Genomic DNA, 23,463 nt, shown 5'->3' on the forward strand with positions numbered 1-23,463 from the left:
CCTAAGAGGCTGAGAAACCACAAGTCTCCCAAGGGTGGGGACAGAAGTCCCGCGCACAGTCATCCTGGGCGCCGCTCGGCACGAAGACGCCCAGCCAAGTGCGAGAGGGAGGTGCAGACACAGCGCGGGGCCGCCTCAGCTGGAGGGAGGCACAGCTTTGCAGACTCGTTGCCAGGTGGACTTGGCACCTGCTGCAGTCCCAGAGCTGTAAATTCCAGAACAGAGGCCAGTTCCCACAAGTGCCAAAGAAAAACTTAAACTTCCACTCTGTACATCCTTCCTGCCCTGTCCTCCTGGCCCCAGACTCTCACCTTCAGGGACGGGAAGGGGAGAGGAGCAGCCTCTGAGTCAGGCCCCATGAGATAGGTCAGCAATGCCCATTTTACAGAGGAGGAAACCGAGGGGGGCCCGATGCCATGGAGAAAGTGGAAAACAGAGTTGGAATTTGAAGCCTATTGGCTTGAGTCCAAGTCCAGGCCAGGGTGGAGGGCTGCCTCCCCTCCCCTGGGCCCTGGGGTGGGCAGGATCTTTGCCTTGATGCTCCGGGGGGCAGCTGGGGAGTGGACCGAGGGTGTGTCTGGTTGTTTGCTCAGCAGGGTCATCTCACAACCCCCTGGCCTGGCCGGATCAAGGCTCTGGGCAGGCTCCGTTCACCATCTGCTCCCCGCTCAGCAGGGCAGCAGCTGCCTCCCTGCCACCCCCCGGCCTACTCTGGTCATGGGCCACGGAGACAAGGCTGTTGGGGAAGGAAGGAGACCCATCTGGAGCTCCTGCCCCGTGCCCCAGAGCCCACTGGCTGGAGGGAGGACAGGCCCCGGCCTGGGTTCCCATGGGCCCTGTGGGAAGCACACTGACAGCCAAGAGAGAAGGTCCCTCCAGGGCCTGGCCTGGGAATGCGTGTCAGACGAGGTAGTGTTTGGACTGGGCCTTGATCAATGGGAGGATTTGGACTCACAGAGAAGGAGGCTGGAGGGCAAAAGCCAGGCATCGGGAAGCATGGAGGGGAAAGGAGAGAGGATGGGCTGCAGCAGGCTGCAGAGGGGCCGTGGGCGAGCAGCCAGAGGAGGCTGTAAACAGCAGGCTACAGTGTTCTGCCCCAAAGCCGGTGAGGCTCGGAAGCCAGGGCAGGACCATGGGAAGAGCTGTGACTTAGAAAGCCCGCCGTGGCCCTGGGTGCTGGGAGCGGATTGTCTAGGTGTGGCTGCCACACTGGTCCAGGACAGAGGGGCGTGTTCCCCCCAAACCAGCCGTGCCCGGGAGGGACAGGTGATTGGAAGGATGGGAGGATAGCGGGCAGCAGAATCACTGGGTCTTGGCAGGTGGGAGAGAAGTGAGGGAAGGAGGCAGATGGGGATGGCAGATCAGGCCTTGGGCCCTGCGATGTGCCGGGGCCCATGCTGGCCACCTTCACCTGACTTCTCATGGACGATCTCATCAATACTTTGAGGGAAGAGATTTCATCCCCATTTTACAAATGAGGAAACTGAGGCTAAGAGAGGGCAATGTCTTGCCCAGATGGAATTCTAGTTTCCTCGGACTCCAGAGTCTGGGTTCTTACCATTTCCTAGTGTATTTTTCTGGCCTTTGAGGCCTGCAGGGAACACGCTCAGCCACAGGCCAGCAGCCCACAATGGACCAGTTTCTGGGCTGGCCAGGAAGCTTTGTGGTGGAGGAGGGCAGGAGCAGGTATAGATGGATCTGGGAACCAGTCCAAAGGGCCACAGTAGGGAGGAGCAGTGACAGGACTGAGGCTAGGGATGTGATGAGAAAAAGGGGAGAATTCACCTACATCAACTTGCAGGGCCTAACCCTGACAGCTGGGGATCCAGCTCTATCCCAGGCAAGTGTCTCCGGGACATGGGCCGCTGGGGGAGACTCGAGTGGCTAATAAGGTTAGGAAGGGAGGAGGGAGCCAGAACCTGGGTGAGAAGCCCCCTCCCACACACTCTCTGTCCCGGGAGAACGCTCTCTCCTGTCCGCAGCTCATCATCAACAGGGCACACAGTCACAGTCACACCGGCGACATGATCACATGCCCATGCCCAGACAGATGAGCACACAGTCACAGACGCACAAGCACACACACGGGACTGGCTCACATACGGTGCCGCATACATGTAAGGCCTCCTGAGCACAGAGTCACATAAGCACCTGCAGGTACCCTGACTTACACACACACCCCCACAGAGGCACACACGCATGCATTCACACACTCTCATACAGAACTAGAGGACTGTTCCCAGGGAGGCCTCAGCCTAAGAGCATCACTCAGGCGTGGGAAGGGTGGGAAGTGTCCTCGGACACCTTTATGGCCATTGTCTGGAACAGGAAGTTGCCTCTCTGATGTTTTGGGGGCTGCGTTGTGAGAGGGGTGGCACACCCCCGGTGACATCAGCTCAGGCCCCATGCTAGGGGCGGGTGGGGTGGGATCGGAGTGGTGACCAGCCCTGAGGGAGGTCAAGGGCAACTGGGGAGAGGTGTGGAAGAGTCCAGAGGCCTCAGTGCCAAGAACAGACTGGAGTGAGGCAGCTCTGGGTTCCCGTCCCCTTGCCAACCTCTCATTGATTGTGACCTTGGGCAGATGACTTCACCTCTCTGAGTGGCAATGTCCAGCAGTAAAAAGCAGATAATGACACCAACCTCCAAGGCAGTTGGGAGTGCTAACTCAGATGATGGCTGTCAAATGCTGGGCAGAGGGCCCACAGATAGTGGCAATAATCATAATGTCAGTGATGGCCATGGGAGCTGGTGTGTGAGTGTGCGGGGGCTCAGAGGCAGGGCTGGGAGGACAAGGTGTGTGGCCAGCCTGGCACAGCCCTCCCCACACCTGCATAATCAGTGTTAGTCCCTAGCATCAGCTGGTCCCAGAAAAGCAGGGTCCCAGGTAGCTCAGGGCTGGGGCTGATGGTGGGGTGACCTTCCCCATCGTCACCTGGGAGTAGGTGGCAGTGGGCCTCACGAGGGCTGGGCCAGGGCAGCCCTGGAGTGGGCCCCGCTAGTATCTTTATTGCTGAGAACCAGAGGGGCTCCTTGGCTCCCTCCAGCAAGACCTGTTTCAGGTGCAGATTCTGAGGTCGGGCCGCTGGCGTCCCTAACTGTCTTTAGGAGCACTCAGCTCTGGGGGCTGCCTAGGAGGGGAGCACTGACCAGGTGGTAAAGGAAAACTTCAAAGAATGAAAGACACACAGCTGGCAACCCTGCACCCTCTAGTGGCCATCACTGCTCACTGCGGCCTCGTGGCTTTGTTCTAAGGCCCTGGTTCTTTGCTGAGTCAGGACTTACCGCACAGCACAGTGAAGAGTGTAGATGCTGGATGGCCTGGGTTTGAATTCTCCAGCTTTTGTTATTATCACCTCTATCACTTACACGAGCTGATGACCCAGGGCAGGTGGCTTAATCTCTGTGGCTCAGATTATTCATTTGCCATAGTTTGATAACAATAGCATCTCTCACATAGTCGTTTTGAAGGGTAAATACCATAGCCTGCATCAAGGGCTTGCAGTAAATACCAAGTAACAAGGCACACACGGTGGTTATCCTACTCTGGACTGCCAGGGCCTGCATGGATCAGGGCACAGCTTGAGAGCCGAGGTCCGAGCAGCCCTGACCTGGAGCTGGACTCTGGCTCTGGTGCAGCCACTTACCAAATGTTACATATACATGTTGACTACTGCTTATCACATGGAGGGAGAGTCACAGGGAGGTAAGTCCAAAATCCTTTGGAAGATCCTTTAGGAAGGCACCACGCTGGAGATAAACACACTGTCGTTTCAATAAGCCCAACAATGGACGTTTTTCCTAATTCTTGGTTACAGGCTGTCTTTGAAGTGGCTGGCTTGCATCCCAGGGCAATGTTGTACAGAACGTGTATTTTTATCCACTGCAATGACACTCAGTGGTGAGATGCTCAGGCAGAGAGGTACCTGGAAGCAGATACCAGTTATGGTCTCTGGTTCAAATCCTCCCATTTCCACTCACCGCAGGGCACACATCCATCACAGGCAGATACTCACTGTCACATTATAATTTCCATTCTCTTTTTGGCCAAGTGTGCATAATTAAATTTGCATGCTTTGATTGAATGCATTCAGGATGCAGCTGTGTTGTGTCTTACCTCTCTGAAGTGGTTTTCTTTTCTGTACAGCATAGCAGTAACTGTAGTAACTACCACAGCATCGGGTTCTTGTGTAGAGCAAGTAAGACTGTGTGCAGGAATTGAAGTATAGCTGATTTACAATGTTGTTAGTTTCTGGTGTATAGCACAGCGATTCAGTTATACATATATATATATATTCTTTTTCATATTTTTTCATTATAGGCCATTACAAGGTATTGAATGTAGTTCCTTGTGCTGTACAGTAGGACCTTGCTGTTTATCTATTTTACATATAGTAGTTTGTATCTGCTAATCCCAAACTCCTAATTTATCCCCCCGTCCCACTTTCCCCTTTGGTAACCAGAAATTTGTTTTCTATGCCTGAGTTTGTTTCTGTTTGTAAACAAGTTTATTTGTATCATTTTTTAGATTTCACATATAAGTGATATCTGTATATTTGTCTTTGTCTGACTTAGTATGATCATCTCTAGGTCCATTCATGTTGCTGCAAATGGCAATATTTCATTCTTTTTTTAGTAGTATTCCAGTGTGCGTGTGTGTGTGTGTGTGTGTGTGTGTGTATACACCCACCACCTCTTCTTTATCTATTCATGGACATTTAGGCTGTTTCCATGTCTTGGCTATTGTAAATAGTGCTGCTGTGAACACTGGGGAGCGTGTATCTTTTCGAATTAAGAGTTTTCTCCAGATATACGCCCAGGGGTAAGATTGCTGGATCACATGGTAGCTCTATTTTTAGTTTTTTAAGGAACATCCATACTGTTTTCCATAGTAACTGCACCAATTTACAATCCCACCAACCATGTTGGATGGAGGGTTTTCTTTTAGGAATTTTAAATTCCTGCCAGATAGATGACATTCTCTACTCCTCCTCCAAATTTCCCCTCTTTGAGTGTGTGACTTTGAGCAAGTCACTTTCCTCTCTGGGTCTTAAATGTTCTCAACAACAAAATGTGGGGGTTATATTAGATGGCTTCAAAAGCCCCCTGCAGCTTGAAGCTTTCAAGATAGTTCTGATTCTAGGGCATTCTGATGCAGTCAGCCCATCTAAAAATGCTAACTGATGCTTACATGGCTCTTCCAGGACTGCTTTGTCCAACTTGTAAGGGCACATCTATAAATAGCAGCCCTTTACACACTAACATGGTAAAGCCTTAAGAATTAAACATGCACCTTTATGGTCTTGTTTACTTTTTTGACTTGATCAGCACAAAGTGACCAGATCTAACGGCACCACCTACTACAGTGCTTCAGAGGCACTGATGACCCAATGTGATGGGAGAAAAGCAGAGCTCCTGCAAGTCTCACATACACACACACACACACGCTCAGACTGAGTTACCCCAGATCCTCTAGCAGCCATGAGAACTTAGGTGAGTTAACCTTTCTAAGCCTTAGTTTACCATCTGTAAAATGGTTATAAATAGGTTTTCCTGACAGTGTCCTGTGGGTTGTTAGAAGTAGCGAGAGGTCTTGGGCAAGATCATGGGGTGGGACTGCAGCTTCAAGTCCACCTCTACCAGTGTTGTTGGTCTACCTCTCTGAGCCTGTTTCCCAATCACTCTGGTCAGGACACCACCACTCATACCATAGGAATGTTCGTGCTTGGCTCTTAACTAGCAGCCCATCACTTCTCCCCTTCAACCCCACCTCGTTCCCATGCTAGTCTAGCTTCCATGCCTGGCTTAGAGCAGTGGTATAAATGGAAACACCTCCTCCCATCTGTCTAGGACCCTTTGAAGACTCAAATTGCCCGTGTCCACCCCAAGCCTTTCCTAAGCCAATATCCCAGCCTCAGCATGACTTAACCCCTCACCACCAGAATCTTGCCTTGCCAGGGTGCACCTTCAGAGTCGCCTCCCTGGGCAGTTTCCCTGGGCTGGCTTTGCTACCCGTTCTTGGTAGGTTTGGACCCCTACAGACAGGACTGTGGTTTCTCACCTCTGGATTTCTCAGGGGAAGGCCCAGCACAGTGTGGGCCCAGCAAATGTGAAGAAGTTCCACTTTCACCTTTTGGAAATAGCTCTCAAGGAAGGCAGCCCTGGGGGCGAGACTGGGGCCCAGGGTTGGGGCGGGGACAGGGAACTCCCTTGGAAGTAGTAGAGGATGGTGTAAAAGAGCATGACGCTGGAGTCAAATGATCTGGATTCAAACCTCAGCTCTGCCACCTGCCAACAAAGGGTCTGGGGAAGCCCTAACGGTATAATGGTGTAACACCTCTACATGAGTTGTTCCCACGTGTGAGATGAGGATAACAGTATCTACTTAGCACAGCACCTGGCACATACTGAGTGCTTTTTTTATGTTCCAAGTGCTGTTCACAATGCCTTAATTTACTCCCTCTACAACTCTAGGGGACAGGTATTATTCTCCTCTTTTTATAGGCGCTGTAAATGAGGAAAATGAGGCTCAGAGGGATAAAATTATTTCCCCAAGTTCACAGAGCTAGTGGGATGTTCAATGAACAGCAGCAGTGGCTGTTCGGAGGCCAAATACATGGCACACAGTCTCCCAGACCCCGAGGGATGGCTGACTGCAGGCTTTCTGCATGCGGACTAGCTCCAGTCTTGTTCCCTCAATTGCAGCAAATGACACAGACCAATCAGTGTTGTAAATAGAGTTAACGTAATGTATTTATTTTAAGTGCCATTCATGCATATCACTTCTGGCAGCAACAATCCTAATGACACTTGGAATATTTCTTTACAGCACTAAACAGTTACAAAGAATGGGTGCCATTCATCATAGAGGCAAACTATGAAATCGTGCAATAGCAAAACTGTAGAAACATTAAAACACTGACTGTCCAACAGCAGTACAGAGAGCAGGTTGTGTCTGCACAAAAAGCCAATGCATGTTCATCACATATATACAATAGAGATATGTACACATCACCCTCTGAATGAACAATATCAAAATACTCTATTCCATTTGAAATAATCCCCAGATTGATTCCCTCCCACTTCAAAGGACATCTGAGAGACATGTATTTACAAGAACACACATGAATACGTTTACATTTCAAAAACTGCCACAAATGCCAGTCGGATTATTCTCCTGGACAGAGTACCCCCATTTGATTATATGCAATTATGATTCTTTCCCCTAAAAGTCTTCAGTCAATTTAAGCCCAAGACAGAGCTTGCTCTGCATTAACAACTACCAACTGAGATGGCCACTAGAGGGAAGCTCTGCACCTCACCAGGTAGCCCTGTCTGCCAGGAGCCCACTGAGAAGGCCCGTCCTGGGCTCCAGGCCACATGAATCACAGGAGTGGGAGGGCGTGGGAGGAGGCTCTGCCTCCAGGGCCATTCTTGGTAAGTTTAAATTCACACAAAAATACTGATCACTGCAAATCAGTAAGTGATTGCCAAACGGGAAATTAGCTTCACACAATTGGTAAAATCTTCATCAGTGGTTTCTGCTTGAATCACTCAGTACACGTGACTGCATTCCAATACCCAAACTGTTTAAAGTGCACCATTGCTATCTGTACAATTTAAAGTTTCAAAACAGCTATCGTAGTATCTACAGAAGAGTGACTTGAGCAGACTGCTGAGAGTCACCCCCCTTTTTTTCAGGCTTTTACTCTGTAGGCTGCTGTCTCATCTTGCCTCTGATCCATCTAAGAGGGGCCTGTTGGCTGCCTTTCCAGAATCCTCTGATTTTCACTGATCCGAGGGGCTAGAACTGAGCTTTCTTTTTCATGTCAAGCAGGATCCAAACAACAGGAACATCAAGCCCTTCCTTTCTCCCCAACCTCACCAGCCTGTACCAAGGCTGGCTTCCCAGTGACTCATTCAAGGCAACACTCCATAAAAAACAAACAAACAAAAAAACCCCACACACGTTTGCAAACACTCTCACATACACACAAACAGAAATAAAGATGTCTGTTTAGTTCAAGTAGAGATTACTCAACCACAGAATCACCAAGGGTAATAAAGTGACTTAAGCATGGCTGATAGAGACTAGAGATGCTAAAAAGCAACAAGTGAGCAGCTTTTATTATTCCTTCGTTTTCCCTTTAGAACTGAAAAATATTCTGCTCTCTCTCTCTCTTTTCTTGGTCTAAAGAACCAATTCAAAATCTACTCATTTAAAAAAGCAATCTCATTTCTTTTAGTTTCATTTAGAAAACTAAGACAATCAATCCATGCAAAATAACTGCGATACAATGTAAAACAAAACAAAAAACAACGAATAAAAACTCCTAAGAGGCAGGCTGCATTTCAAAGAAAGGAATCAAACGTCAAACGTCACGCACACACAGACACACAGGACAACAGAAACAGCGGGCTACTCAGTAACTGCACTGGGGACTGAGGCGAGCAAAAGCCACGTGTGGCTCTACCCGCCTTTCCGTGCTTCCTAAATGGAAAGAGAATGAGGGGGAAATCTGCTTTACGAACACTGCCCTGCTGCTCTGTCACCCAAATGAACTCTGATTCAAATTCCAGAAAACCCTACTTGGCTAACAAGTCTCAATCAGCAGGAATGCTAAGGTAGAGAAATACATGCATGTGATAGGAGGAGTAATGATAAAGAGAATGACAGTCTCTCTTTGATTGTCTTGTCTGTAAACTCTTATCAAGAAAAGTAATTCTGTGCTTTCAGACACCACATTTCTCCTTAATGAACCCAAAAGGAGTGGAGCATTCACAAAAGACAGCAATAAATATTAAAATAACACTTTTGAATAATAAATACATAAGTGAATGTGGAGACATTGATCTGTTTAAAAAGCCAAGCAATGAGCAGCTTCTAATCAATCAAACACATTCAGAACTGTCATACAATGCAGATTTAGAAAAGCAGACACTGACAAGGTGCAACACAAACTCTAGAATCCCCCAAGCATCAGAAACCATTCGGTCAGTTCTTTACACTGCTCAGGAACAACATGCCCCTTTGGACTGTTTGGAGGGTATCAAAGTCTGGGTACTCTGACTTACTGAGTAGAACTCAATGCCCACATTTCTGAAAGAGATTAAATAAGGGGAACTGGGCTTTGAAAAAAAATCTATTTCCTTTCAGTTGCCTACACCAGTTAAAAGCATCCTGCAGAAAATAGTCTAACACGGAATAAAAACTCACAGTAACTTCCTTTTCAAGACGTAATAATCCAATTAGAAAAAACTGAAGCCTTTCAGTAATTTTTGTACATGTATTTACACATATGCATCTATAAACTGCTTGCAGCAAAATACGCTCTGTCTGAAAAATCAGTCTGGCACTTGTGGTCAACATCAAATGACACAAATATGCAAAAGCCGTTCAAATCACACAACAGGAGCTACGTAGGGCAGCTGGCAGGGAGACAAACATGTAGTACTTGTCTGAGTCAGATAAAAGCAGTAAGTTATCCAGCTAAAATCTCTTTTGATTGTCTTCAAAAAAATTTCAATAACATTGGTAAAGTGATTAGCAACTTTGTTTTCTCAACTGGATTCTCTTAAACCTTTCCCTTCACTGCACAGAAAGGTGATGCTGGGTCTGGGCCTTGAAAAACAAGCTCTACACAATTGAATCCCAATCAAAGTCATCCTGGATGTCATCTGGAGGCAGAGAGCGCCGCATCTGGAAGGCTTGGGAAGGCATCATGTGCTGCTGGTTCATGGCTCCGTGATGGCCTGGAAGGAAGGAGGCAGGGTCAGCGGTGACTTGGGTAGAGAAGAAGGGAAGAAGTAAATCAGCACACGCTGAGCACTTCCTATATGCCAGACACGCGGTGCACATGCTCGCACGAATCCACCCAGAAGTCTCTACAAGGTGGCTCTTATGAGCCTCATTTTAAAGATATTTTGCATCCCACCCCTTTTAAACAGGGAGTTCACCCCCTCCTGAGGCAGCTTCATTCACTGTTGGGATAGCTAAAAGCCTTTCAATGAATACCAACCGCAACACACCACACCCCAACTTACCTGTGATCGTTGTTCCTGGAGTGCTGAGTGCCTGTGGGATATGAGGATAACCAGGGGGTGGCATCACTGAAGGAGGGAGATTTTGCCTGGAGTCTATGTACAAATTTCCTAATCAGATTGAAAAGAAAGAAGAAAAACATTACCATTAAGTAAAAATAATCAAGCATTAAAATCTTAATAAATAGTTACTAAAATTAAATTAAGCAGGTAAAGAGAAGAAAAGAGGAGGAAAAATCACTCCTTTCAGATGCTAAAACTCTGCCAAAAGGTGGTGCTGGATTTTCAAACATGGTGTGAGCACACCGGTACTAATTCTGGCACTGGTTTTCACTCTCTGGAAGCTTCTGAAGGCAAGTTATGTCTGTTGTAATTGTTACAAACCGCATTACAGTTCAAAAGCATTTTCATACTCATTACTTCATCTGTACCTCCCCCTAAGCCCACGATGAAGGCAAGACAGAGATTACCCCCATTTTATGGATGAGGCAACTTAGCCAGAAGGCTAAGCAGACTTGCCCAAAGACAATCGGTTTGACAGGGCTGGGGCTAAAATTCAGTTCTCCTAACTCATGGGCTCTTTCTACTAATGGTTGTCTCTACTGTCCTGATCTTCTCATCCTCAGAGCAGACCTAACTGTGCCCCAGGAAACTGACTGGAGACACAAAGTGATAGGAAAGGTTTGCACAAGGTAAAAGAAGTATATCAAGCAAAGGCGATTAAAAATGTATTATTTAGAGTGGAGATGGGAGACAGAGATCTCATTTAAATAGCATTTCAGAAGGTTCTTAACATGCTTTCATTGACAGCAGCCATCAAGTACGATAGCTACAGAATGTCAATTACACTGCATCCTAATGCAAAAAGAAAGGGAGGGGAGAAAACATCATGCTCTCTGTCCCCAGTAACCCCTGGAGAAGAACCGGCTCATCCTAACACTGGCTCACACTATACGAACACCTGGAATTCCGGAAAGGCTATTTCCCCTAAGGTATTCTCATGTTTCATAAAAATTACACTTGCATTCTAGCAATGCCATAATCAAACTAAAAAAAGCAATCATTTTCCCAGAGGAAACTAGAAAGGGAGGAAAAATCTTCCTTTTGTATTCAACATAGGGCACACTATCTTCAGCTGCTCGTAAGTTTTCACCTGCTACTGAAAAGTCAGTGTGTCCAAGCCTGAGATGGTCTCAGAGATAATCTAATCCAGCCCTCTCTGTTCATGCAGGTAAGGAAATGAGACAAAACTAGGAACAGAATTTAAGACTTCTGACTTCCAACCACTGCTTCCCAAGATGATATGCCTTTTTATAGTAAAGTTTAAAGTCAGAACAGAGCTCTTTGCCAATTCACCATACTGAAGATTCAGGAAGAAAAGAGAAAAAGTTAGACTAAGAAAAGTGGCACTAAGCTACAGATCTAGTATATTTTTGCAGGGGGAAAACCCCTTGCCAAATGCTGATCAGCCTTCACATTCATGGCTGGTGTACCTTTCTAAAGGCTGCTTCAGGCTAGAAGGGTTGCACCACTCTGAGTCACATGGTCATTCATTTACCAATGACTTTCCAGTCTCCATCCTGCAAAATTTTAGCTCTCTAATCCTTAAGAACTCAAGTCATAACCAAGACAAAACCTTATTTTTATTGGAGACTTATCTGTTCTTGTATTTCCTTTTTTTTTTCATTTCTTTTTTTTTTTTTTGGCTTAGTAATTCTTATTTTAAGGAGGAGACAGGTAAGAATTAGAGAAGAATTACAGATGTAAACAAAGAATAAATAGATGCCCACATTAAACAAATGACCTTAATATTTTGAAACTGTCACATTCATAACACTTCTACTTTCATGTAGAAATTTTCATTACTCCTCATTTTTTCCCATGTTCTCATTATAGACTGAACAATAGAGTCTACCTGGACTTTTCTAAGCAAGAAATTAACTTCCAATGTGGTTTCCAAAGACTTTGAAATCATATAACATTTATAATGTAGTTATGAGAATTTAAAAATGTATACTGTGCTATATGCCTGAAACTAATAATGCCGTAAATCAACTATACTTCAATAAAAAATCTAATTACACAATGTATTTCTTGAAAGCACTCTTGCCAAAGGACCATTCATTCATTCAAGATGTAGTTATGTGCCAGGCACTGCTCTAGGCACCAGAAATACATAAATGAAAAGACAAACTGTCTGTATTTTTGGAGCTTGTTCTTAGGAGATTGGGAGGGGTGGGAGATAGGAGGGAGGGAGGCAAACAAAGTAAATTAAACAGTATATTATACATGCTATGGAGGAAAATAAAGCAGGGAGGGGGGACAAGGAGTGCTGAACAGTAGGTGCCACCTGAATAGGCTGGTCAGGGAAGGCATCACTTGAGTAGGTGCTTCTTAGGGAAAAACTTGTACAAGGTGAGTATATGAGTCACATGTCTACAGGGGGACGCTCACTCACAAGGGAAATTAGAAAATACTTAGAGATGAATGAAAACAAAAACACAACATGCCAAAACTTACAGGAAACAGCAAAAGCAGTGTTAAGGGGGAAATTTACAGCTATAAAGACTTACATTAAAAAACAAGAAAGACCTCAAATCAACAACCTAACTTTACAACTTAAAGACCTAAAAAAAGAAGAAACCAAACCCAAAGCTAGCAGAAAGAAGGAAATAATAAAGATTAGAGCAGAGACAGAGAACAGAAAAGCATTAGAGAAAAATCTATGAAACCAGAAGTTGGTTCTTTGAAAAGACCAACAAAGTTGACAAACTTTTAACTAAATGGACTAAGAAAAAAAGAAGACTCAAATTATTAAAATGAGAATTGAAAGTGGGGACATTACTACTGATTCTACAGAAATAAAAAGAATTTTAAGAGAGCTCTTTGAACAACTGTACACCAAACTGGACAACCTAGATGAAACAGACAAATTCCTAAAAACACAAAATCAACAAAGACTGAATCATGAAGAAAAAAAATCGGAATAGACCTGTATCTAGCAAGGAGATTGAGTAGGTAATAAAAAAATCTCCTGTACAAAGAAAAGCCCTGGATCTGATGGCTTCTCAGGTGAATTCTACCAAACATTTAAAGAAGAACTAAAACTAAGACCAATATCCCTTATGAATACTGATGCAAAAAAACTCAACAAAATAATAGCAAAATGAATTCAGTATTATATTAGAAGGATTATTTATCCTGACTAAAAGCAGTTCAACATATGAAATCTGATCAGTGTAATACCTCACATTAACAGAATGAAGGGGGGAAAACCCCACATGATCATCTCAATTGATGTAGAAAAGTGTTTGACAAAAGTCAACACCTTTCATGATAAAAACACTCAACAAATTAGGAACAGAAGGAAACTACTTCAACATAATAAAAGCCATGTATAAAAATCCCACAACAAACATCACATTCAATGGTGCAAGACTGAAAGCTTTTCTTCCAAGATCAGGAACAAAGCAAAGATGTCCACTTTCACCACTTCTACTCAACATAATACTGGAAATTCTAACAGTGAGATTAGGCAAGAAAGAGAAAGAAAGGCATCCAAACTGAAAAGAAGTAAATTTATCTCTGTTCACAAATATGATCTTCTATGTAAAAATCCCTTAAGACCACATACACAAAAACTGTTAGAATAAATGAATTCAGCAAAGTGGCAGGGTATAAAGTCAACATGCAAAATTCAGTTCCATTTCTATACACAAACCATAAACAATGTGAAAAGGAAATTACAAAAACAACTCCATTTACAGTGGCATCAACAGGAATAAAATACTTAGGAATTAACTTAATTACAGAGATGAAAAACTTGTACACTGAAAACTATAAAACACTGCTGAAAGAAATTAAAGACACAAATAAAAACATCTCATCATGCACTGCAAGACTTCATATTGTTATGACTTCAAAGCAATCTACAGATTCAATGCGATCCATATCAAAAATCTCAATGACTTTTTCTGTTTTTGCAGAAATAGAAAATCCCCTCTTAAAGTTCATATGGAATCTCAAGGGACCTTAAACAGCCAAAACGAGCCTGAAAAAGAACAACAAAGCTGGAGGACTCACACTTCCTGATTTCTAAACTCACTACAAAGCTCCTGTAGTTGGACAGGATACTGGCATAAAGACCAACGGAATAGAAAAGAATCCAGCAATACACTCTCACATATATAGTCAAGACCATTCGACAGGGAAAGGACAGTCTTTTCAACAAATGGTACTAGGAAAATTAGATATCCACACACAAAAGAATGAAATTGGACCCTATATAACACCATATACAAAAATTTACTCAAAATGGGTCAAGACTTACACATAAGGCCTAAATCTTTAAATTTCTTAGAAGAAAACACAAGGCAAGAGCTTCGTTACACTGAATATGGCAATGATTTCTTATATATGACACCAAAGGCACAGGCAACAAAAGAAAAAAAAAAGACAGATGACATGGAAATTTTTAAATTTGTACATCAAGAGACATTACCAACTCAGTAAAAAAGAAAACAAAAGAATGGGGGAAAATATTTGCAAATCATATAACTGATGAAAAAACTGGTACCATAAATCTGGTAAGGAGTTAATACACAGAAATACAGAGAATTCCTAAAACTCAGCAACAAAAATACAAACCTGATTAAAAAATGGGCAAAGGACATTTCTCCAAAGAAAATATAAAAATGGCCAATAAGCAGATGAAAAGATGCTCAACATCATTAACCATCAGTGAATGTAAATCAAAAACTACCGTGAGATTCCACCGCACACCCACTGGAATAGCTACCATCCAAAAAAAAAAAGAAGAAAAGAACATATGTTGACAAGGATGTAGAGGAATTAGAACCCTTATGCACTGCTGATGAGGATGTAAAATGGTACAGCTGCAGTGGAAAACAGTAAGATAGTTTCTTAAAAAATGAAACAATTACCATAGGATCTCACAATTCTACTCTGGGTCTACCCAAAATAACTGAAAGCAAGGTTTTGAAAAGATTTGTACACCCATGTTCATAGCAGCATTATTCATAACAGCTAAAACATGGAAGCAACCCAAGTGTTCATTGACAGCTGAATAGATGAAACTTGAAGACATTATGCTAAGTGATAGTTACAAAGACAAATATTGTATGATTCCACTTACACAAGGTACTAAGAGTAGCCAAAAATCAGACATGAAAAAGTAGAATGTTGGTTGCCAGGGGCCTGGGAAGGGATGAAATGGGGGAGGAGTCTTGTTGAATGAGTATAGAGTATCTGCTTTACAAAATGAAAAGAGTTATGGAGACTGACAGTGTTGATGATTGTACAACATTATGACATTATGAATGCATTTAATTCCACAGAACTGTACACACAGGATGACTGGGATGGTGAATTTTATGTTATGTGTATTTTACCACAATAAAAAAATAACTTTTTTCAGAGTGTTTATCAGGAATCAAAAAAGAAGTGAGAAAAGGAGGGAAAGAGAGAAGCTTAAGAGTTACCAAAAAAAAGTTTAGTGGCTTAGTATTTGGCACATAGAGGGCACTCAATAAATTCAGTCAATACTAAGTACCTCCCATATGTCTGGTACTGAATGAGAGGCTCTTGTATGAATATAATTCATGGGATGAATAAATCACCAAAATCAAATAGCTAGAGGCTTTTAAGTAAGCAATTCAAATGGAAGAAGCAAAGATGGAAGATTTCTTCTGTATCTAAAAATACAAAAATGAAGATTTCACAAAACAAAAGTAGCTTGACTAGGGATCTTGAGAACATGGAAAGAACAAATATGTGAAACAAGCTAGGAGAATGACTGAAGGCAGCTACTCAGGATAGAAAAGAGGGCTTCTTAGTATCAAATGTAAAATCAAGAGAACGTACAAAAAAGAAGTCAGCTTGGAGATAAAAGGCGTTAAGAAATTAAAATGAGAGAGAAAGAACTTGGATATTACACACAGAATGTAAACTTGAGAAGAGAAAACTGTGGGCACTACAATCAGAGTAAAAGTGGTGGCTACAAGCGTAAAGAATAAAGGAAGAAAGTGAGATGAGAAATACAGAGCACAAATTTTGAGTTCAGAGTAAAACATCAATGAGACTGCCATTACATATACTCTTCAAATAAACTGAAGTTTAATTCTTCTTAACATTCTTAGAAGATATGTAAAATAAGACATGCTGATTTCCATTGCAATCTATGAAAATTGATAAAACTTTGTAAGTATGTTATTAAAATGTATAAATCTTTAAGACACTTAATTCCCACATCTGATAACTTAAAAAGTTAAAGTCACAAAGGAAAGTCAATTGTAAACAATAAAATGATCATGTAAACCATGACAGAAAAACAGTCTCTTTATCTCAATTTTTCTAAAATACACCTTAAATATATGATTTCATTCATTTCTTAGAAGTAAACAGACATTAATCACTGTTATCATTAACAACACTACCAAGTTTCCCCAGACAGTTACTGAATTTCACATGAATGAGAAACAGAGAAAATCAAGAAGATAATTAAACCCATACCTGTTCCAATATGTTGGGAAGATTTTGTTGGATGCATGGCACCGTGACAGACATTCTGCTGAACATTACTCTGTGAGTGGATAAGGCCAGTTTGTGTAAAGAACTGATTAAGAGAAGAACAGAGATCAGCAAATTGAACCTGATCTAAAGACCAGTTCTTGAGATCTGCCTGTCTCATACTCTCCATCAAACCTATGAGGAAAGCATTAGAAATACAGTTAGCATGGTTCTGCAAACAATGCAAGGAAAACAGCAATTTTTTCCCAGCCCTCGAAATCTCCACTAGTAATCTCTGGCCCCCGCAATGAAGAATGATATTTTTAAATTATTCAAAGCCTGATTCTTTTAATGTGGCCGAATTTCTTTCAGAACTCTTGTCTGTGACCCTCTGCTACTTCAACTGGACAAAAGACTTAATTACAAATTTTACAGTGTTGTTTTTAAGCATACTACCAACTGCAAAAGAAACACTACATAAGGAGATGCTTATTTCCACTATAAAGAAACTTATAATCTATCCAAAGAAACAGAATCATGTGTATTTGGTTATAAGTCAAAAGGAACCAATACTCACCTTGGAACTGTGAAAGGTCTACATCTGACCAATTAACACTGCTGGCGATTCGACAGCTTTCTTTTAGCATATCAAGTGTTGCATACCAATCATTGGAAACACCTATAAAAATAATATTGACAATACTATAATCTTGGATAGAGAAAGTTTGAGCTGGGGTTATTCCTGATATTGGCTGATCCCAATCCAGTTTTACAAATGGATTCAAACCCTTTATATCATGTGCTAGGGCAATCCTACTCTGCGAGACAGATGGGAAAGTTATCACTTCTCTGCATTTTACAAATACAAGAAATTGAACCTAGCGAGGTGGCATGACTTTACAAGGTCCTATGATGAATCTAAGACTTGAATCCACAGTTTCTGAGCACTATACTGGCAAACTGCCACATCACCTTATAATGTCAAATTTGATAACTGCTGTTTACATTTGTAGAGTACAAATAAATAACCAGGCAGCACAAGCTATGCAAGCAAATATTTCCCCCCTATGTAAAGTCCACTTTCCTGTCTTGTTACAACCTTAGGAAATATGTTCTTTATAATTTAGAGGCAGATTCACATTTAGAAGCAACTCACAGTATAATTTTAAGTTAAAGCACTGACTTAAGGGAGATAAATTAGATTATATAGCAAAAGAAGATGTTTCTTCTTAGGAGAGAGAAATGCCCTAACAGTCCTCCTGCCAAGGTAGTGAAGGAGAGGGCGGAGACTTCTGTAAGAAATGCTGATGAATCTAAACCAGGGCATTTCTAGTCAGGTACAATATCCTCTGATGTGACATCATCAGGAGAGTTAAGATTCCACAGTCTGTACGTCAGCAAAGTGGGAACCACTCAGGAGCACAGGGCAAGAGCTACACGCAGTGAGAGTGCTGAAGAAAAGAAGAAAATTCTCCATTTAGTGATTTCTGCCCTAATTACTCTGTTTTCGGGATCACCCCTGGATAAATGAAGGTAAGAACTAATAAAAAGGATTTTTTTTTGACACCACATGTTAACTAAAGGGCACTTGATTTACAAAATTCTGGATTTTTAAAAATAACAATGGATTTTTAAAAATAACAATGAACCAGAGATAACCTGATCCTGCCCTCAGGTAACTCATAATTTAAGGAGAACTGTGTTGGGGAAAATTTAAATTAATGCCCCAAATGAGCCACAAACATTCAAGTCTATTGGACTTTCAGATCCTATAATAAATGCTGACTTGACAACACTGAATAAAGCAATCTCTGAAGAGAAAAGTGACTGAGTAAACCCCAAACACTCAGTAAATGTTTGCTGATTTTAGTCCTTTTCGAATAACTGGTGTTAAAGGCTTTGAAATCTGACAGGCCAGGATATAAATTCCAGTTCCACCACTTACTAGCAGTATGATCTTGAGCAAACTGCTCAATTTCTTTGAGTTAATACTTTTCCCATCTATTAAATGTGGTAACTTATACTTGATTTGAGAGGATAACATGAGATAATGTATCTAAACTGCCTTATCCATAATGGGCACTCAAACAACTGTTAGTTCCCTCCATTTCTTCCCTATTAAAGACAACCTACTTGGTCCATTTCATGAATGAGAACTTTGTAATCCAAGAGATTATTATCACATCCACAAGCATTGTTCATAATTCCCCAAGGTGGAACTCTATTTTCCTTCACTGGCAAGCCATCATTGGTATAAAAGGCCACCAAGGGCACATCATGGGTTGTTTTTAGCTGTAACAGTACTTTCTTCTCCCCTGGCAATCATTAGACTCAGTGAAAAGACCTCTACTGATACCCAATCTCTGCAGTCCTGAATCAACCCTCAAAATCGTATTAAGAACAAGCTTAAATTTCTGAAGAATGTATTGACATCAAAAGGCAGAAGACAGTGACTGACATTAAGAGTTACAAAGGGGGTTGTATTATATACCCTTTTCTGTAGGCATAGATCTAGAAATAATTTCAAGATGTTTTAGAAGGTATTCCATCAAAGCAGGAATTATACTCAATTTTCTGTTTTATTGTAGAACCCACTTAGAATTCATAACCTGGGAAACAAAATAAATTGTTAAAAGGAACTTACTAAATTCCAAGTACCCTGCTATGCTATGCATTTTTGTACCTTATCTCATTTAATTCTCCCCAAAAAACTTACATCTTTTCCACTTTGTAAACAGGGCAACTGTTTCAGAAAAATTTAAGATTTACAGCAAAGTCGGAATATAAGAGATAAGTATGCACTATCTACGGCTCATTTCCCAGACAATATTTTAATTGCCTGAAACAATGGCTAGTTCTTACTGGTGAATAAAAATGCATCTAGCGTTTAGAAATTGTCCCTTCAAGATAAAAATCTTGTTGGTGATATGGTTGGTAAGTGGACAGCCAAGCAAGTCAAGGGAAGGAGCTGTACTCTGCACAATTCCAAGGGGCTCCCTTCACCTTGCAGTCTACATCTATGGCACTCTTTGAAGTTCAGCAGTGCAGAAACTGCCTGGTCTGTGAGCAATGTCAGTTAAGCATCTGACTAGAAACAATTTAAGCAACAGATTTTTTTAAAAACTAATTTTTTTACAAAACCAGAAATAGATTTTTAAAAATAAAACATTTTTTAAAAGCCAGAAACCTATCTTAAGAGCAACAGGTTAAAAAAAAAAATTAGGGTATGAATATAGTTTTCTTCCTTTGTAATCTACCGTTTTAAATGAAATGCTGGGCAGGAATCAGCAAAGAAAGAAAAAGTGGGAACATCCACTGAATACGTAAATGCAAGGTACCAGACTAGGCATTTAATATTCATATCCTCAACATGATCCTTGTAACAACATTGTATACCAAGGTATTTTAGTTCCATTTTTATAGATGAGAAAATAACAAGACTAAAAGAGTTAATGCACCAAAGATCATAAGAGCCATATGAAGATTCAAACATAGGTCTTTCAGACATAAATCTACTCTTTCTTCTATACCACACTGACTCACAATAGACTGCAGACAGACTATGAATTCCATTCTTCTTTCAAATGCTCACAAAAACACTTGTTTTCCAGAAGGACAAAACAGAAGTTAAAATCAAAACCTGCAAGGGTTGCTGAGTCTGCCTATGTGGCCACAATAAATTATAATCAAGACAATCTCCAGGTCAATCTATGAATTGAATGAGTTACAACTATAGGATTATGGCAAGGAAACATAAAAGACAGAAGAGAGGCGTTTTGGTAGAAATATATATATAAGCCCCAGATAACAGATCCTAATTCAGTCAGCCAAACACAAGTCAAGAGACAAAAACTTACCAGAATTACAGGATACCTGTTGTGGGGGTGGCGGTGCCTGATGTGTTAACGTCTGATGCTGCTGGTTCGGATGGTGCTGTATGTGCTGATGTGGAGAAGGGTGCTGGGGGTGAGGGGACTGGAGCTGACTGTGCTGCTGCGGGTGTGGTGCTGGGTGCTGGGGACGCTGCGGATGCTGTGGTAAACCATGCGGTCGATGGGGCGGATGTGGAGACGGCTGTGTGTGCATCTGGGGGTGGGACAGTGAGACTTGTGCAACCGAATTACTGACAGTGGTGTTGAGGCCACTGCCATGACTGTTGGACAGGTTGCTCTGGTTGCTGTGTGGGTGAGAGCTCACTGTGCTGCTAGGAGAGTGTTGATAGGAACACGAAGTGTGGGACTGCTGGGAAGATTCGGAAGGGATGTTCATCAAACCTAGACAGAAAGCAAGACCATCTGTGGTCAGATTTGTTATATTTTATGACAAACATTTAGAAAATTCTTTATAGAGCAAAGGTATAATGTTGTCAGGATGCAATTTTGGTTCAGTTTAACAAGTACTGATGGAATATCCACCATACCCTGGGTTGTGGAGTTATCGAGAAGAAACATCATTCTCTGTCCTAGAGCAAATCACGATCCAGTGGAAGAGACAGACACTTAAGGAAATTATGTCCAACACTACAGTACTAAGGCAAAAGTATAAAGAGGGGATACAGAAGATTTGCTTCTTGTGTGTTTTAGCTAGGAAGGGGCTGGAGATATAGACAAGCCTTCCTTGCAAAGACAGTATCTACGCTGAGTCTTTAAAGATGAGTAAACATTAGGAGAGAAAAGTAGGAAAGCTGTTGGGTCACAATCAGGATGGTTCTCTATAGTTCTGAAGACCTTTGACAGAAGAGGAGAGTAGAAATAAAGCCCAGGTATTTCTGATCCCTTTCTTTGACTACCACAAAAACTTGTAAGTCCAAGGTGGCTAGGATCCTTAAAACTAAGCAAAACAAAACAGCCACCCTCACTGTTCTTCTTCATTACTCTTATGGAACATTCTTGAGACACATACTGTTTAGGGGTTAAGACTGCATACTTTGTTACACGAGAAAAGAGGGATTAAAATCTCTGCACTACCATTTATACACTTGGTAACTTTGTTATTAACCCTCCCCAGCCAAATTACCTCAACTGCAAATGGGCATGATAACAGGACCTGCTTCATAGAGCTGTTGTGAGGATTACATGCCATGGGGCAAGTAACAGATTCCAGGCTAAACTCAGTAAATGTTAGAGGCTATGATGATAATGATGATTAGGCCAAAAGTGCCTAATGCTAAAAATAATTTAAATATGGTTTTCAGACAGACACTCATTTTAATTAATCTTATTGCAACATGTGGTTCTATATAACTAGGATATCTTCATATCATAAAAAAGCGCATATACAATGTTTTGCTGAACCAAATACAAGAAGTTTTACTAAATAAAAAAATAAAATCTCACAGCACAGTGTCAGTCAATTAAAAAAAGAAACCTTTTAAACAAAAGTATTCTCATACTTGTCATTAGGAATAAAACTGTATCAGACTACTTTGTAAGTAGTCAAAACCTAGTAAGTTTAATAGGTAAAAAAGTTCTTGCCTTAGTCCTGGGAAAAATGTCATTTATAGGGAATCTATACAGTTATTACAATAAGGTGAAAGAACGCAGTTATTTCATTATCTATTTCCAATAAAGTCCTAACATTTTAGGAGGGAACCCAGATATGATCTATATCAACATTTTTAATCCCAAATTGTTTTTTAAATAAAACAAAACATTTTCCAGAAGCCCAGTATGTAAAACCGATAAATGTAAAGTTGCTTTTTTGGGAAGCCATAGAAAGAAGCCTACTAGGTCTTCCTCTTCATCTGCACACTTCTCCCTGAGGCAGACCTTCACAAAACCCAACAGCTTCAAAGAGAGTAACTTGGAAAGCACGGGTCACGTCTATTCTTCTTCACTGTACAATGAGGATGCTGAGGTCGAAAGTGATGTTAACTCAGTTGACTTTATGAAAGAATTCCTATCCATACTCTTTCCTTTATTAGGGTAATGAAACAGCATTACTGGTTATTTCAAAGGCAGTATTTTTCTAGTATGATCAGCAAAGCTGGATCTGCTTAGCAAAGTCTTGTATTAGAATTTTTTTGTACTTTTATAGACAGAAAATTTAATACAAAATTTGAGAAAGCAAAACTCTTACTTTAACCAGAAAAACAACTTCCCATACAAGCTACTGGTATTCATTATAACACGTACATATAATATCAACTTTCATAATATCTGTAAAATGTAAACTCTTTAAAGGCAGGGATTTTTGTCTATTTTGTCTACTGCTGTGAACAGGCAAACTCTCTAAGTCGGTATATAAATAATCTGCCAAACAAAACAATTAGGAAATGCTTCAACAGTAGAGTTCCCAACAATTTCTGACTAGTGCTCTTTGGGGGAAAGACAATGAGACATCTTGATCCTATCATATGATTCTGAATAAAAATTAAAGCAGCAGCTAATAGGACAATAACACATAATAGCAACAGTCTAGCATTTGGTTGAGATGAAGTATTACATCATGTACATGTAATACTTCATCTCAACCAGTATCACTTCTAGTGTTAAATCTGGTTTAAGTATGTTGTATAAAACAATGACCACTAATCAATGTGTTTACTTATAAATGCCATATATTTGCAAGTTTGGTGCTACCATATCCCAATAGTTATCTCTTTGCTAATGGTAATCAGAACAGAAGATCAAGGAACATCTATTCTTGCGGTACAACATTTACCACTCAAACACTCCACATGCTAGACATCACTCATCAATCATGGCAGTCTTCCCCACATGGCATAAATGCAGTGTCAGAAATCTTTAACACAGTGCTCCAGGATACCACTAGTAATCAAATGAAGTAGGCATGCAAGATGCGATTTATCTGCCATTATTGTGCTATGATAAAAATATATACAAACTATAGAAAAGGCACAAAGAGCATTCAATCCTGGATTATGATGGTAATGTT

General features: G+C 41.5%; 1 protein-coding gene across 5 annotated transcripts in view; it reads right to left on the reverse strand.

The window, feature by feature from the left end:
• Positions 1–6,730: 6,730 nt before the first annotated feature.
• The window catches only part of FOXJ3 (forkhead box J3), a 120,827-nt gene continuing 104,094 nt past the window's right edge, over positions 6,731–23,463 (reverse strand). For all 5 annotated transcript variants that reach the window (XM_006174522.3, XM_032493980.1, XM_032493979.1 and 2 more), the window contains 5 exons: positions 20,424–20,840; positions 17,144–17,245; positions 16,570–16,761; positions 10,042–10,149; positions 6,731–9,750 (listed from right to left, as the gene is read on the reverse strand). In XM_006174522.3, the coding sequence (XP_006174584.2) occupies positions 9,635–9,750; positions 10,042–10,149; positions 16,570–16,761; positions 17,144–17,245; positions 20,424–20,840 (935 nt within the window). In that variant the 3' untranslated portion in view covers positions 6,731–9,634. The remainder of the gene's footprint in view (positions 9,751–10,041; positions 10,150–16,569; positions 16,762–17,143; positions 17,246–20,423; positions 20,841–23,463) is intronic.

The sequence above is a fragment of the Camelus ferus genome, chromosome 13 (genome assembly GCF_009834535.1).
Source record: "Camelus ferus isolate YT-003-E chromosome 13, BCGSAC_Cfer_1.0, whole genome shotgun sequence".
Lineage (NCBI taxonomy): Eukaryota > Metazoa > Chordata > Mammalia > Artiodactyla > Camelidae > Camelus > Camelus ferus.